The 17,149-nt window shown below is 40.8% G+C and overlaps 1 protein-coding gene across 3 annotated transcripts in view; it reads right to left on the reverse strand.

Annotated features, from left to right (window-relative positions):
- ARL5B (ARF like GTPase 5B) overlaps window positions 1-17,149 on the reverse strand; it is a 33,330-nt gene that overhangs the window by 4,936 nt on the left and 11,245 nt on the right. For all 3 annotated transcript variants that reach the window (XM_032777584.2, XM_075062306.1, XM_075062305.1), the window contains exons 2-5: window positions 15,706-15,766; window positions 14,298-14,445; window positions 3,208-3,291; window positions 1,309-1,460 (exon numbers count right to left, since the gene is read on the reverse strand). In XM_032777584.2, coding sequence (XP_032633475.1) covers window positions 1,309-1,460; window positions 3,208-3,291; window positions 14,298-14,441 — 380 coding nt within the window. In that variant the 5' untranslated portion in view covers window positions 14,442-14,445; window positions 15,706-15,766. The remainder of the gene's footprint in view (window positions 1-1,308; window positions 1,461-3,207; window positions 3,292-14,297; window positions 14,446-15,705; window positions 15,767-17,149) is intronic.

Genomic DNA, 17,149 nt, shown 5'->3' on the forward strand with positions numbered 1-17,149 from the left:
CCATATTAAGAACAAGTTACAGTAAGTACATCACCAATTTAAATATGAAAGGAAATAATTTGACCTGAAAATGTAGAACTGTTTACACAAAACCAGATCCTCATGAGTTACCCATCAAAGTTCCCTTTGCAAAAACAACAGTAGATAGTTGGACAAGTCAATGGCTTAATTTTTGGAAATAAATATTCAAAATTAATAGACCAAAATGGGTCAGTACCTCCCACTATAAGAGGTCAGGGAAAGTGATGGAGGTACAGGCAGACATTTACTACACAGGACAGTCCCAGCTGTATCTGAAAAGTAAACATCACATTTCATCATTGTGGGGAAGATTTTTTTTTTTAGCTTCCAAATGATCTGTTATATCCACTACTTTTGAAACCCTGAGGCAGCGTTATCACAGCATATTCTTCTACTATTTTACTGCTGAAACAAAATGAATTTTACAAATGATGAAGCTGTTTGAAAATCAAGCCATATGTTTAGGGCACCTACGAAAACTGGGTAACTCAATCTGAATGAAAAACCAATGGCTAGCTCCTGTCAGACACCAAGAATGTCTGATCTGTGAAGGCCAGGGATCTGAGGAAAGCTCAGTTTTAAATTTTAGTAACTTTGCTGGCATAACTGAGATAGAAGTTAATAAGTCAATTAGGTCAACTGCATATAGGTAATGGCTTTCACACCAGTAACAACGTAGGTCTTCATGTCATAGTGAATGTTGACAAACATGTCTTTTTGAGTATACATCTGAAAAGTCAAAATAAGGTCTGATAGGACTGCACATTAAAAAGACATTCCAGGATGAAGGGATGGAAGTCTACTGGTAGGAATTTCCAGAAGCACTAAAATATTTGTTGGCTCCTACTCAAGAGAAAATGGGGTTCATAAGTGATCATTACAGTGAGACTGAAAGCCACACCCTATTTATATTCTTTACCCTCTAGTCAAGTCAGAGTTGCTGCCCTAGTGTACAGACAGTTGAAGCAGTCACCCGCGTATTACAGACACTAAGCAAAGAGCAAGTAGGCTAGCCAGTTGACATAGTTGAGACTGAATGGGCTAGAGCATCAGTCTTACGAACGACTGAAACATCCTATCAGTTAAAGCTGCTGGACTCAGCTGTAAGGAAGATCCAGAAGTCAGTCAAGGGGAAGACACATTTAAGGTGTCATATCTGCAAAGGTGAGAAATAGGAAAAATCCTATTTCAGAAGACCTAGACCAGTGCCAATCGGCTTTTAAATCACACACCGTTTTCCATTTATTTTACATTATTGAATTTAGATGAACATTACTGGACACCTACCCTTCTCCAGTCAAAGCACAGCAGGACTGAATGTGCCATGGGTGATCCTTTATGGAACTAAGGGTGAGGTATTTAGATATTTCAGCAGCTGTCATACAACCTTTCATGTCTTGCTTATTTGCAAAGATGAGAACTGCAGCCTTCCGTAAATCCTGGAAGCAAGACAGAATATTTATAGTACTTATGATGCCAATGCTATGATAAAAATCTAAAGGTTATATAATGTTAAATATATGTTCCCACAGTTACAGTAAAGTCATTCTATATTAAAATTATGCAGTAACATTTAATTTTGAGAGGCTTATTGTAACAAATTATAGTGGAAGACAAACAATGATTCATTTAGAAAGCTGTTCTAACTAACACTCCTCAGGCATCAAATTAGGGTTTGCTTCACTTCTTGGTCCTTTGGTCTTGCCACACTTCACTGATGACTAAGCTAAAAGACACAAATGATATATTTTCTAAAGCAGCTCAGTATGTTCAACCAATTAGATTACTATTGGAGAAACATTCTGGAAATCTTTTAGGGAGATAATGACAGAGTCAAAGAGTTAACATGCCATAATTTTGTTGAAATTACTTCCAACTCTAGGCGCTTTTTAAAAATAAATTTAAATGGTTTAGAAATTTTATTAAGACAGGAAAGGAAGAAACTATACTTCATAACTTAAAAAATCCACATCATACCTTAAGAACTTTGTCACTTTTGCCTAAAAGGCAGTTCTTACTAGTAATGTTTGAATAGTTTAAGTAAGATGTGAGACATTTAGAATGTCGTCTAAACTTTCCATGTAACTAAGGCAACAAAAATAGAAACAGCAGATTTTTTTGGAGCAGGGCAGGAGAGAGAAAGACATTTCATAATCAAGAAACCATTAGGTCAAATTTTAAGAATTCAATACCGATTAATCTGCTAGGATTAGTGGAGATCCATTTCTATATCTGGATGCTTTAAAGAAACAAAAGCAAAGTTAAGGTCCAGTGCTGCAAATCCATACTCTCACAAGCAGTCCTAACTTATAGACTAGTGTGAGTGAAGTCGGTCATCAGGACAACTCACATGAGTTAAGACTTCTTAGAATCATGGAAATGTAGAGCTGAAAGGCACCCTGAGAGGACATGTAGCCCTTCCCCCCCCCAACGCTGAGGCAATATTTGAATAGGTGTGTGCAATATTGGGATCCATTTTGAAATCATGGGGAAGATTTTGAACAAAAGACTTCTTCCCATGTATTTTAGAATTTATTTTTCACCCCCAACCCCAGAGCAAAAACTATTTTTATTGAACTGAGCCATTTAGAGAGAATTTCCTTTCGTTTTTAGAAATAGATTATGAATCACTCAGATAACACTGAGTACTGCTAACAGCCAAACCTTCATTTTAGATAGGAAAGGAAGCAAGCACAATCCAAAGATTAACCATTTATAACACTATTTATGATTCTTTACATTAATGGGATGCAAGCAATAGTGAAAACTAATCTCAAAACTTGTGTTAGAAATTTTCAAGTGTCTTCAAAATTTCGTTTTTTAGCTGTAGTTGTAAGAGGAAGGAAAAACAGTACAAGCGAGATAGCATGAAGTTAAACATATAAAACTTTTTATAATCTATACAACTTTTATAAAAGAAACTGCTACCTTGTTACAATAGAATGAACCCTCCTAAGAGTGTTAGAACATGGAGCATGTATTTTTCATGATATCCTGACTGTTCTTGTCTAGACACCGACAATCTAAAATTTTTAAAAAGCACAGTTAATGTACATCAATACCTATGCTAATGAAACAAATTTGTTTTGTAAAAGGTTAGGTCTTCATGTTTATAATTATTTGGGTGCTAACAAAAAAGTAAGCCTACAATCCAAATGTATTGGAATGCTGAGTTCTTAAACATACCTCATGAGCCAACATTCTGTAAAGTTCTTCTTTCGTGATAGAAAGTCGTTCTCTGTCAATGCTGTCAACAACAAGAATGATGAACTAGGGAAAACAAAAGAAAAAGGTTTTTTTCAGACTACATGTAAACAAGGTTCCACCTATGTATTTTCTGTAGTCTGACCTTTGCAAGAGAGACTCATTGGTTAGTAAATGTTCTTTATGAATAACAGACTTGGACTTTTCTAACCAAACACATCTGACTTCTGAAAGCATACCCCACACTCTGTCCCAATCAGATTTTGGAAGGCATTTCAGATTCTTAAATCTTGGGTTGAGTGCTGTAGCTATCTTTGGAAATCTCACATTGGTACCTTCTTTTCATTTTGTAAAATCTGCAGTGAAAGTGTTCTTAAAATGAACAACATGCTGGGTCATCATCCAAGACAGCTATAACATGAAATATATGGCAGAAGGTGGGTCACACACAGAGCAGGAGACATACAATTCTCCCCAAAGGAGCTCAGTTACAAATTTAATTAACGTATTACTTTTTTAACAAGTGTTTTCAGCTGGAAGCATATCCTCTGGAATGGGGGCCAAAGCATGAAGGGGCATACGAATGGTTAGCAGATCTGACATGTAAATAGGTTACAATGCCAACTACAGAAGTGCCATGTGAATGTCTGTTCTCACTGTCAGGTGACATTGTAAATAAGAGGCAGCATTATCTCCTGTAAATGTAAATAAACTTGTTTCTTATTCAGCCAATTGATAAGAGAAGTAGGACTGAGTGGATTTGTAGGCTCTAAACTTTTATGCCATTTTGTTTTTGAGTGCAGTTATGTAACCAACAACAACAAAAATCTACATTTGTAAGTTGCGCTTTCACGATAAAGAGATTGCACCATGGTACTTTAGTCGTGGGGGAATTCGGTGTCACTGCACATGCACAGAATTCATGTCCCATGCAGATTTCTTTGCTTCCCCATAGAAAAATGACTTCTGATGAGGAAGCAAAGGGAAGCCGCAAGAGCGATCACATGCCACTCCTGGCAGCCAGGCAGGTCGGCTTGGGCACCAGGAATAGATGGCAGAAATGTAAATCACCGCTGGGGGAAGGAGGGGAGAATGGACAGTCATGCGTGTGAGACAGTGTGACACTCAGTCCCTCTTCCTTGCTATTGCAGCATGGAGGGGTAGGGCTTCAGGTGTTTCTGAGGAGGTAGGATTGGGGCAGGCTCTGTCCCCGCTGGCAGAACAGAATGTATAGAATCATAGGACTGGAAGGGATCTCGAGACGTCATCTAGTCTAGTCCCCTGCACTCATGGCAGGGCTAAATATTATCTAGATCATCCCTGACAGATGTATACTCCTGGGGGAATTCTGCACCACTGTACAATGCAGAATTTTGAAGAAATTAACGTGCATGCAGAATTTCCTTTCCCCCTCACAGAAATGGGCCGCAGTGTTGCTACTTGCCACTAGGGGCCAGCAGAGCCCCGCTCGCACACACAAGACACTGCTGGGGGGAAGGGAGCTAGAGGGTTCCTGGCAGTTGTAGTTCCCAGCATGCCCTGGGGGAAGGAGAAGGTGGTGAGTGGGAAACTCCAAGCAAGCTTAGTTACTGAGCATTAGGCTGTTTCTCCCTCTGTATCCCTGGACTTATGGGGGAGGGGTTGTGGGTGTCTGGTCCGCTGGCTGGGAGTGGAGGGGAAGAAACAGGAACTGGGCTGTCATAAAGGTTTCTTTAAGTTTATTCCCGTGGGGGGAGAGTGTATTGTTACAGACATACTTGCTGACAGGTATTTTGAAATAAATTACCAAAATAATTGAACCGATGTTACTTTCACAAATAAAATTAACAGAATTTTAAAATATTGTGTGCATAATTTTTAATTTTTTGTCACAGAATGCCCCCAGGAGTAGGTACTTGTATGGGGTGAATTGAAAAATACTATTTCTTTTATCATTTTTACAGTGCAAATATTTGTAATAAAAATATAGAGTACTGTACACTTCGTATTCTGTGTTGTAACTGAAATCAATATATTTGAAAATTGGCATTCTATTGTTTAATTGTGTGATTAATTTTTTTAATTGTGATTAATTTTGTTGAGTTAATCACATGAGTTAACTGCAATTGACAGCCCTATATGATATATATAAAATAGTATACTTTACTGGTGATCTAAAGTTGGATTATCAGCCCCAAGAGTGTTTATTGCTATATGACTACTGTGCGTACTCTGCTACACAAATGCACACACATCCCTGATTGCACATGTGTACTCAGATGTGAACTTGCTAGTCATGTGCATAATGGAAAATTGACCCATGGGTGAGTGCATAGCTGAAAGCCAGGCACAGAGCAATGATCACTTAGTCAGTATGCCTTATGTATCAGAAAATGTTTAAACTTGGATTTCCCCAAATGCACTGTAAAGTGAGGCATTTTAGAAATACATTTTTACCTGTTACTATCTGGGCTTAAAAAAAAAAAAATCTAACTGCCAATAGTACAGAGAAGATCTCAGTGCTTGTAGGAGGCCTTAGCTTTGCATTCACATAGCACTTAAGGGCCCTTATTCTAACTGGAATCTCTAGAGCAATAATGTCAAACTTGCGGCCCATCGACCAGATCTCTCCTATTCAATATATTAAATATGACCCATATGGTACCTTAACTCCACCAGAGAGGTCCTTAGGGGCCATCTGCCTGTCCCAAGTCAGGATAAAGGAGGAGGGTTGGGCGTGGGGCTAGCAACTCCACCCGTAAAAAAAATCAACCTGCTACAGAAACGCCAACAATAGAGACAACAGAGACCTTTACCCTGGAAAAAGAAGAGTCTTCAACTCGAAGATGCATGACGCTGGGTGGTGAAAGCCGTGAGGAAGCCACTAAGCCGACTACCCTTCTTACAAGCAGGAGGATTACCATAGGCACATGGAACGTGAGGACCATGTATGAGTCAGGAAAGACGGCACAGGTTGCAGCAGAGATGAGGAGCAACAACCTGACCCTATTAGGCATTAGCGAGACAAGATGGACGCAAGTGGGACAGAGACGACTGTTGACAGGACAGCTGTTGCTGTATTCAGGACATGAAGAGAGCGACGCACCCCACACACAGGGAGTAGGCTTCATGTTGTCCAAGCAGGCACAGAGAGCACTGATTGGTTGGGAGGCACATGGTCCCAGGATCATCACAGCATCCTTCAGAACTAAAATGAAGAGGATTAAGATGAATGTTGTTCAGTGCTACGCTCCAACTAATGACAGCGAAGAGGAGGACAACGATTATTTTTACAACAGACTCCAGAAAATATTAGAGATTCTCCCAGACAAAGACATCATCATCCTTATGGGAGACTTTAATGCCAAAATTGGACCTGACAACACAGGATACGAACAAGTCATGGGGACCCACGCTCTGGGAGAGATGAGTGAGAATGGAGAGAGATTTGTGGATCTGTGTGCACTTAACAACCTGGTCATAGGAGGTAGCATCTTTCCTCACAAGCGGATCCACAAGAGTACCTGGGTATCACCAGCAGGCACGACAGAAAATCAGATCGACCATGTCTGCATTAGCAAGAAGTTCAGAAGATCCTTGCAGGACGTTAGAGTTAGAAGAGGAGCAGACGCGGCGTCCGACCATCACTTAGTGGTGGCTAGATTGAAGCTGAAGCTGAAGCAGAGCTGGATAGATACGTCAGACAGAAGAGTGAAGTACAACGTCAGCCTTCTGAAGGACCGTAAGACCAAGGAAGATTTTGGACTGATGCTGAAGAATAAGTTTTCAGTATTACAGGATCGGTCTGAGGAAGAGGAAGACAGTGTACTAAACAGATGGCAGAAAGTGAGAGACACACTTAGGTTAGTATGCCAGGAAGTGCTTGGAATTAAGAAACACCAGCAGAAAGAGTGGATCACAGCAGAGACCTTGACCAAGATAGAAGACAGAAAGAAGAAGAAGGCAGCAGTCAACAACAGCAGGACTAGAGCTGCAAAGGCCAAAGCTCAAAAAGAGTATGCTGAAGCCCACAGAGCAGTGAAGAGGAATATTAGGAAGGACAAGAGAGAGTATGTGGATGAACTGGCAGCAGAAGCGGAGCAGGCAGCATACAGCGGTAACATGAAACAGCTGTATGATACTACCAAGCGACTGTCTGGAAAGTTCAGCAAGCCAGAACGTCCCGTTAAAGACAAGCAGGGAAAGTCTATAACAGGAATAGAACAACAGATGAACAGATGGGCGGAGCACTTTGAGGAACTCCTGAACAGACCAGCACCACCAAATCCACCAGATATCAACCCAGCCAACGAGGACCTCCCAATTAATTGCGATAAACCAACCAGAGATGAGATCAGAAAAGCCATCACCATGATGAAGAACAGGAAGGCGGCTGGACCTGATGACATCCCAGCAGAGGCCCTGAAAGCAGACCTGGATGCTTCAGTGGAAATGCTGTACCCCCTCTTTGAGAAGATATGGGAAGAAGAAGTGATTCCGGCAGACTGGAAAGAGGGATATCTCATCAAAATCCCCAAGAAAGGAGACCTTAGCAACTGTGCCAATTATAGAGGAATCACACTCCTGTCGGTGCCAGGGAAGGTCTTCAACCGAGTTCTCTTAGAGAGAATGAAGGATGCCGTCGATCCACAGCTACGAGATGAACAGGCAGGTTTCCGGCTGAACAGATCATGCACGGACCAGATAGCAACGCTTCGCATCATAGTCGAGCAGTCTGTGGAGTGGAACTCCTCGTTGTACATCAACTTTGTTGACTATGAGAAAGCGTTCGATAGCGTGGATCGAGAGACCCTCTGGAAGCTCCTTCGGCACTACGGCATTCCAGCAAAGGTGGTCAACCTGATCAAGAACTCATATGATGGTATACACTGTAGAGTGATCCATGGAGGGCAGCTCACTAACAGCTTCCAGGTGCGAACTGGAGTCAGACAAGGATGCTTGTTGTCACCACTTCTCTTTCTCCTCGTCATCGATTGGATTATGAAGACATCCACTTACGAGCGTAGGAACGGAATCCAGTGGACGTTGTGGACCCAGCTTGATGACCTGGACTTTGCTGACGACCTTGCACTCCTTTCGCACAGTAAAGAGCAGATGCAAGAGAAGACCAACGTAGTGGCAGCCACGTCATCACAGGTTGGCCTCAACATTCACAAGGACAAGACCAAGATCCTTAGGATTAATTCCATCAGCAACGACCCAGTCACACTGAATGGAAGCCCCTTGGAAGAAGTGCAGTCCTTCACCTACCTAGGTAGCATCATCGACCAGCAGGGTGGCACAGACACAGACATCAAAGTAAGGATTGGTAAGGCAAGAGCAGCCTTCTTACAGCTCAAGAACATCTGGAGCTCCAGAGAGCTGTCTTTGGCAATAAAAATTCGACTGTTCAACTCCAATGTGAAATCAGTCCTACTGTATGGAGCTGAAACCTGGAGGACAACCAAAACAACCACCAGGAAGATCCAGACCTTCATTAATAGCTGCCTCAGAAGGATTCTCCAGATCCGCTGGCCAGACACCATCAGTAACATCCACCTCTTGGAGAGGACCCGTCAACTCCCAGCAGAGGAAGAAATCAGAAGGAGAAGGTGGGGTTGGATAGGACATACACTACGCAAGCAGCCAACTAACATCACCAGACAGGCACTGCGGTGGAACCCCCAAGGCAAGCGGAAAAGAGGCCGTCCAAGAAACACCTGGCGACGCGACCTTCAGGCTGATAGCAAAAAAATGGGCTATACCTGGAACCAGCTAGAGCGAATGGCCCAGGATAGAGGACTCTGGAGATCTGTGGTTGGCAGCCCATACCCCGATTGGAGTGACCGGCATGAGTGAGTGAGTGATATGGTACCTTCAGCATCTTCAGAATTTAAGCTTTTACCCAGAAAATATAAGATGCTAGATCTCACAGTTACAAAGGTAAGCTTCAACTTGTGTTTCAAGTGTAAACTGACGTAGTATTGATGGCTGTGTCTGCAGAAAAGCTGAAACAGGGGCATGAGCTTCCTCGCTTGGCATTAATCTCGTGTTAAAGAGGAAAACCCAACAATGCGGATATATAAAGTGTCATCAACTATTTCACATTTTATGTGGTGAAATAAAGATGGAATAGGGGAGTTCAATGGCTGCAGTGAAGAAAATGGACAGAAAATAGGGGGAAGAGGAAGGAAAAGAAAGAGAGAGTAGAAATAACACGGTCTTAAAGGGGAACATTTTTCCAGTGAATGATAACGAATAGAAGAAAGAATAAAAAAAATTAACCACCACATAAAGCTCTACATTCAACTTCTGGGCAAACCTCCCATTGACCTAAGAAGAAGCTCCACTATGGATTGAAGGAAATATGAACTTTTTATCCCAGCCCACATATCCTAATTAAAGATGAATTTCAGCCCCCTACATAGAATGAGTGATATCCACTTGACCTACTGTAATACAATTTAAAGTTCATCTATAGACTAATTTTCAGAGGTGCTGTGTACCCACAATTCCAAGGCAGTTGATTTCTAGCTCTTATAACTGTAAAAGTAACCTTCCAAATGTAAACTAATGTTGTCTTCCTGAAACAGCTCTAATACCTCTGCTACTGCTCATAGCTTTACCAAGCATAAGCTATAATTTATAGAGCATTTTGCATGTTCAAAACACTGTACAAAACTAATTCTGAACACTTCAGAAATATTGCCAATATTACCTTCATTTTACAGATAAGGAAACAGGAAAAGGTATAGGCTACAATCGCAAGTAAGTGGCATAGCAAGGAACATTAGAACTCACTACCACAACTCCCAAACCTATGTGCACCTTCCTCAGACCACTTCTCTTACCAAATTAAGAAGAGTCTGGTCATTCAGAAAGCAGTCAAACTACCAAAATAAATTTTAAAAAGCAATCAACTTAATGCAGCAGGGACTGCTTTTGAAGTCTAGGAGGGACAGTAGAGAGTGTCACTGGGGTTATTCATGAGGGAGAGACCAGGAAGGTTCATGTAGTGAAGAAACCTTTTTCCTCCCTGAACTGCTTTCAGCAATTACAAAGTGCCTGAGTAGAGATAAAGGACCAAATTACTCTTCCCTTCCAGCAACAGAGCACAACAGTACTACCAACCCCCCCCAAAATTATGAAATATAAAAAGATATTGGCGTTTTTATTTGCTTTCTGGTTTCTCAGCCAGTAGAGTATACTCTTCACATTTGCAAACTTCATTCCATAACTATGAGGGCTAAAAACTTTTCTTTTGTAGATGGATGCAGTAGCTATAAGCACTGGAGTTGAGTTATAGCTTGTTATGACAGAAAACTCAGAGTGCTTCTACACAGCAAAAAATAAATGGCAGCAGTCTCAGAACCCAAGTCAACTGACTTGGACTCATGCTACAGGACTAAAAATAGAGTATAGACTTTTCTGCTCTGGTTGGAGCCTAGGCTCTCAGATCCTCCCACCTTGCTCGGTCTCAGACCCTGGGCTCCAGAGCATCCACAACGTTATTTAGCTCCACAGCTCAAGCCCAAGTCAGCTGACCTGGGCTCTGAAACAGGAATGACAGTATTTACCAGAGCTGACTTTTACCAAGCAAAATCATGGTTTTTACCCTGAGAAACTAGCTAGAAAAGTCTTAAACTGGGACTATTTTTAAAACTATTTAATTAAGATTACATTTAGTTTTAGCTACACATTAAAACTGTGGTTACATACGGTTATAGATTCATAGATTAATTTAGGGCTGTACAAATAAAAGTAAAACTGCAGTGGACATAATACTAATATATGTAATTATAATACTGAAGATTAGAATGTCTGTTTGATAAACTAGTTTTCTGTAGACATGGACCACAATTAAAAAAACCCCTCTATACATAATTCTTCAAAATGTGAATGGAAAATGCAACTACCACAATGGCACCTTCTCATTGTGTCCTATTATATTGGACCTTCGCACTGTGATTACCAGCCATCATAATACTGTCATATTTGGTATAAACTACATACATTTGGTAAAAGGTTCCATTTGAACACAAAAGAAACAATGCATCATAGGAGCTCCCCTGTGTGAAGCCATTGGTAAAAGGCAAGCTGGCTAAGTGACTTCATGCTACCATTTGGGATAGTCTTGAACAGATTCAAGCTCTTTTCCCAAATTCCAACCCCTGTAAGTCTTGGGAGTGTTGTGCAATTATTGCAATTTCTTGAAAGGGAGGAGAGCAACCTATACTACTTTGTTAGCAGCACCAGTTGACTGCTGAAGCAAGACAGGTAGCACTCAAAGCTCTGGGGCCATCTTTCTGGGTGAAGCAGGACTCCAGTGCTAGACTGAGGGAAGTGATGTGTAAGAGCTCCTGCTGCAGGGGCTAGCACAGAAGTAAATTTAGGCAGCAGGAAGGCAGCCTATTGGAAAGTGGAATGGCTATTCAACAATAAGGTAGTGTATGTTTTTGTTCTTTTCTAAACTATTCTATTTTTATTAAGGTATTAAAAATCAACATCTGAAGATCTTTGTCACAGATGACTGATGTGCAAACTGAAGTTATGGAGATTTAATACATGCTGCACACGCTTCATTAGGTGTCAGCAATTAAAAAAACCAACAACAGGTTGATCTTTGCGGTGTTATAAACCAAAGTGGAAACAATACATTGGCCAGCTGAAGTCACCTCTCACCTTTATGTCAATGACGGCTTTATCACCATATCATTCCTCCCACCTCAGCTGGGGTTACTTTTGTCCCCTGAATAAATGCAGCAGCAGCTGCTGACCATTTTTATATAATGCTGCCTAGCAAAACTTTTGTTCTCTTTCCACTACTGTCACTGCTTCAAAACAAAACACATTACTACTCATGAGAACACAAGCTAAACCATTCACTAGTGGTCTCCAACCCCAACTAAGTTTTTCATTCCCTGTGGAGAAATGTGATGTGTGTATTGCTCTTATTCTTCTCAAACAAGTTAGAAAACAGTTTCACTTAAAAAAAACTGCGTTGAGCTAAACAAAACTCTCGCAAAAACCACTGAAATGTAAAATGCTAGCTGTACACAGACTGGCAGGCCCAACTGCACTGTTTAATCCCAGAGGACAAATAATATCATTTGTCTAGAATAGGATGGAAGAGTATTCTAAGTATTACCAGGAAGCTGTCTGTGTGCCAAAGGACCCCATTTTTTGCTTCAGAACCATCAAGTCCAGCATCCCCTCGGGTAGAGGTTTATTACAAGGCATTCTAAACAAATACATAATGTATCTTTGTTTCTACTATAGTAATCAACTACAAAGTGCCTTAGCAGCAGGTGACAAATTTCAAAAAACAGAAGACTAAAATATCTCCTGATCCTGAAGTATCTACGCTAATATACATATTCAGACATGCAGTGTATAGCATACAGAGCAGTATAAATAAGTCATTGTCCATATGAAATTTTAGTTTGTACTGACTTTGCCAGTGCTTTTTACATAGCCTGTTATAAAACTAGGCAAATACCTAGATGAGTTGATGTACCCCTGGAAGATTTCTGTGTACCCGCAGGAGTATGCAGACCCTTGGTTGAGAACAGGGCCAGTGCAAGGATGTTTCGCGCTCTAGGTGAAACTTCCACCTTTCGTCCCCCCCAGCCCTCTCTGCCCTGAGGCGCCCCCTCCCCAGCTCACCCCTGCCTCGCCTCCTCCCTGAGCACACCATGGCTTCTTCACTTCTTCCGCCTCTCACGCTTGCGGCGACAATCAGCTTAGCACCGCAAGCCTGGGAGGCGGGAGAAGTGAAACAGCTCAGCCCTGGCCCGCCTCCACCCCAAGCACGCCATGCCCGCTTCACTTCTCCCGCCTCCCTGGCTTGCGGCGCCAATCAGCTTAGATGCCGCAAACCTGGGAGGCGGGAGAAGTGAAGTGGCCACGGCGTGCTCAGAGAGGAGGGGGGCAGGGGTAAGCTGGAGCGGGGAGTTCCCCTGCATGCCGCCTCCCCCCTTACTTGCTGCAGGTGGCCCTCCCTGCACTCCCCTGCCCCAGCTTCCTCCGCCTAAATGCTGGCAGTGACCGGGGCGGCCGAAGCTCTGGCCGCCGCGGTCGCTGCTGAAGAAAATGGTGCCCCTCAAATGCCAGTGCCCTAGGCGACTGCCTAGGTCGCACAAATGGTTGCACTGGCCCTGGTTGAGAACCACTAAAAGCTTGATTTAATGAAAATACAGACCCATGACCTTATATCAGTGGTTCTCAAACTGGGGTTCATGAACCCGAAATGTTACAGGGGGTTCTCGGCGAAAAAAATCCCTAATAGTAGACAGAGCTGTCACTAGGGACCCCAAGCAGCACAGGGCCAGCAGCCTGGAGCCCTTGGACTTCCAAGAGCTAAGCAGATCAAAGCAAGCATATCTACCACACTGAGGAGATTTAAACTTCAAGACTCCTTATAAGAAATGGAAAGGAAGTTGGATATTTTTTGCTGTTTTTAAAATTAAATAGGCAGTTAGTACTGTTTTTTAAATTATTATGAAGAACAAGTTTAAGCTTTGCTGCTTGCCTGGACTGCTCAAGACCTGAATGCTTGCGTAGGAGGAATTCTTTGAGTTGGCTTCTTAAAGACCTTCATGCTGTTTCACATCTGTTACTCCTTGATGAAACATAGGAGACTTATCTTATAATAGGCTTATTCAAAGTGACACAAGCTACGAAAGTGAGATCTTGGAAGAGTGCTGCCATTTTCATAATGTAATAAAAATATGGAAATGATAAATAGTAATTAATAATAAATAGTGTGTAATAAGCATGTCATAAAAACAAATTTTATATTTCCAGGATCACTGCTTTTATAATTTATACTCAGGTAAAGGAGAAAATCCCTGGGAATATTCATTTTTAGGAGGGGATTCGCGAGCCTTGACAGTTTAGTGAAAGGGGTTCACAGATTGTTAAAGTTTGGGAACCCACTGCCTTACATCATCTACTGCATTTGGGCCTAAATTCTGTCCTTGCATATGAGTAAATTCTTCCATATCCTATTAATGTAATCTCCACTCAAGGTATCTGGACTGAAATCTACATTTATTTGCTTTATTTTATAGTTTGGGAACAACTTCACATACCTCCGTATTTGAATAATAGGTGTTCCATGATGACCGTAATGACTCCTGTCCTCCAATATCCCATATAAGGAAATGGGTATTTTTTACTACTATTTCTTCAACATTGCTTCCTATGGTTGGAGATGTGTGGACCACTTCATTCATTAAGCTAATGGAAACAACATCACACAAACACAAAATTTTTTTTAGCAATATCTTGATGTATCAGTTGAATATTGTGACGAAATTGTTATAACAAAGGTAAATCTTTTTTATTTCCGTGAAGCAATTATTTAAAACAGTCTTTTTAAAGAAACATTATTATTTTATTAAAGATATATAAAGACATCTTTTGGGTGAAAGATTTATTCAGTTTAGGTGCATTTTATGAGTTACAATCAATGAGTGAAGAGTCTGCCCTTTTAGCTGCATAATGTAGATAGAGATAAATATGTATACAATTATACATGAATGTCCGGTACAGAAAAATGAAGCTTAAATCTGGCTAACATTTTGTTAATATTAGTAGCCATCTAAAAATTGTACTTGTTTCAAAACAAAAGCTGCCACGATCCAACAGGTCACCATCACTAAAGACAGTATTTTTGAACCTTGCTAGAAAAATCTGAAGATAAAGTTGTCAAAGCACCTGGAAAATTTAAACATTGTCTGATTTCACAATAGCTTGTGAAAGAAATTCTGTATCTCCAGCTGAAAATACCTCAGTACCAACTTTAAAACAGTGATTTGTTTAGTCAATGTAGAGTCCAGAAGAAAAGGTTTCAGGGAAACACTATTTCTTTCTATCTAAATGTATATACCACTTCCCTCATCGTAGTAATTGTACACTTCCCAAGTATTTACAGATTTATCCTATACTCTCTTGTGAGGTAAGGAAGAGTCTGTTTTGATTTTAACTACAGTGATGTCGCCAGACCCATAGCCATCTATTGCAGGAGCCATAGCAGCATGATGAAATATTATTCTGAAGGAACTGTCAGTTCCACCAGTGACATGCCTTTGACTAGGGGGGAGGTGACAATTTTTTTTTTTCTTTTGGAAATAGTGGTCTGTATGTGGGTTTTACAAACTGACTAAAAAGAAAGGCAGATATGAATTTTAAATTAAGTTTCCTTCTGGAAGCTTTCACCAATTGTGAAAGGATTTCATCAATTACCAAAGATCTCAATTGCAGAAGGATTACTGATTCATTCTTTGTCCTCAAGAGCAGTCTGTGCTACTCTGTGCTGAATAGCTGATTAATATGAAGCTCAGCTATAAACAATTCAACAGCTATATCTATTTTATTACCGAACACACAAAACTAAAGTATTATTGAATGACAGATACCTTCCTTAGACAAGCTAAGCTGAGTTCCCCAGAGTTTTCAGTCAAACAAACAGAAGTTTTAAACAGCTCAAATACTTACAACTGGTAAAGAATGGTGGTCTTTCCTGCATTGTCAAGTCCCACTATTATTACTTTGTGTTCTGCAAAAAAAAAGGGGGTGAACTGTTGTGAGCAGCCAAAGCTACCATTAGCCAACTATTAACCACTTTTCTGATATTAAAAAAAGGCAAAGATGCCTTGTCTGTTTTAGGTGAACAGCCTGCACAGAGTATGGAAGATTCCTGACTAAAAAACCCACAAAACAGTAACTCCAGAAAGACTTATTATACCTACAAGGGACATATTCCTTTCAAATAAAACTTGATTATTGATAAAAAAAATTCTTTCATGCAAAAGAGTAGCATTAATACAAAATTAAGCTTGAGAAAAAGTAGTCATAAGAACATGGAGACTTGACGTTGACTGTGTAAACTTGGTTCTGCCAATGTACTTATGACTTAAATGTTTTTAGATATGTTGTTTGCATGAAAATGATTAGACTATGTGTCAAAGTGAAATATTTTGTACATTTTATATTCAGAACTTAAACCAAATATGAAGACTGTATGTAATTTAAGACTTAGATCTACAAAGAAAGCCAAAAAGAAATGATGTGTGTGTGAGAGAATATCAGTATTTCAAGTTAAGAACACAATTACAGAATGACCAGTATTTTAGTAATATTTAAAAATAGATCAAAAAATATAAAGCTGAATATTTACAGCTGGCAAATTGAAGAACTTGGCAACTCTAGATTTGATTCAGTTGCAAGAAAATTAGTAAAGCCTGCATATAATACTATGTAAACCCACCAAATAGGCTGAATGAGATGCCTCACTTTATCGATTGCATATATTGATAAATTATTTAAGGCTATGAAGATATCACATTTAAATGGGTAAGCATAAGGGAGTGAAGAGTTCAGTTTGAACTTTCTACTCTCGCACTGCAACTCCTGAAACCCAAGCGCTTGACTACTTAACAGTTACTCCTGACGCATTCTGCGCAAAAAAATTAAAAATTCTGCACACAATAATTCAAAATCCTGTAAGTTTTGTCAATAAATAAATACAGCATGGCAGTGGGGAAGCACAATCCACTGGCAGCACAAAGGTGGGAAATCACCCTGCAGCCTTCCCACCCTGTGGACATGGACTCAGTGGTGAGGCTGCACCCGATCCTGACACAGCATAAGGTCTGAGCCTGCCCCAGAGGGGTCTGGGTGTGGGGAGGTTCAGCAGAGGGGTCATGAATTCTGCGCATGCACAGTGGTGCAAAACTCCCCCAGGAGTAAACAGTGATATGCCAAATGCTTTATTAATACTTTTGCATGCTACTGTACGTAGATAAGATTTTCATAGCCTTAAAATGGCAACTATTTTCTTCATGCTAAGGAAAAAACTTGCAATGACGGGGGTTCTCAAACTGGGGGGGGGGGCCGGGAAAAAAAAACCCCGGCCCCTGGGGGGCCCACCTGGCTGGGC

This window comes from Chelonoidis abingdonii, chromosome 2 (assembly GCF_003597395.2).
Source record: "Chelonoidis abingdonii isolate Lonesome George chromosome 2, CheloAbing_2.0, whole genome shotgun sequence".
Classification (NCBI taxonomy): domain Eukaryota; kingdom Metazoa; phylum Chordata; order Testudines; family Testudinidae; genus Chelonoidis; species Chelonoidis abingdonii.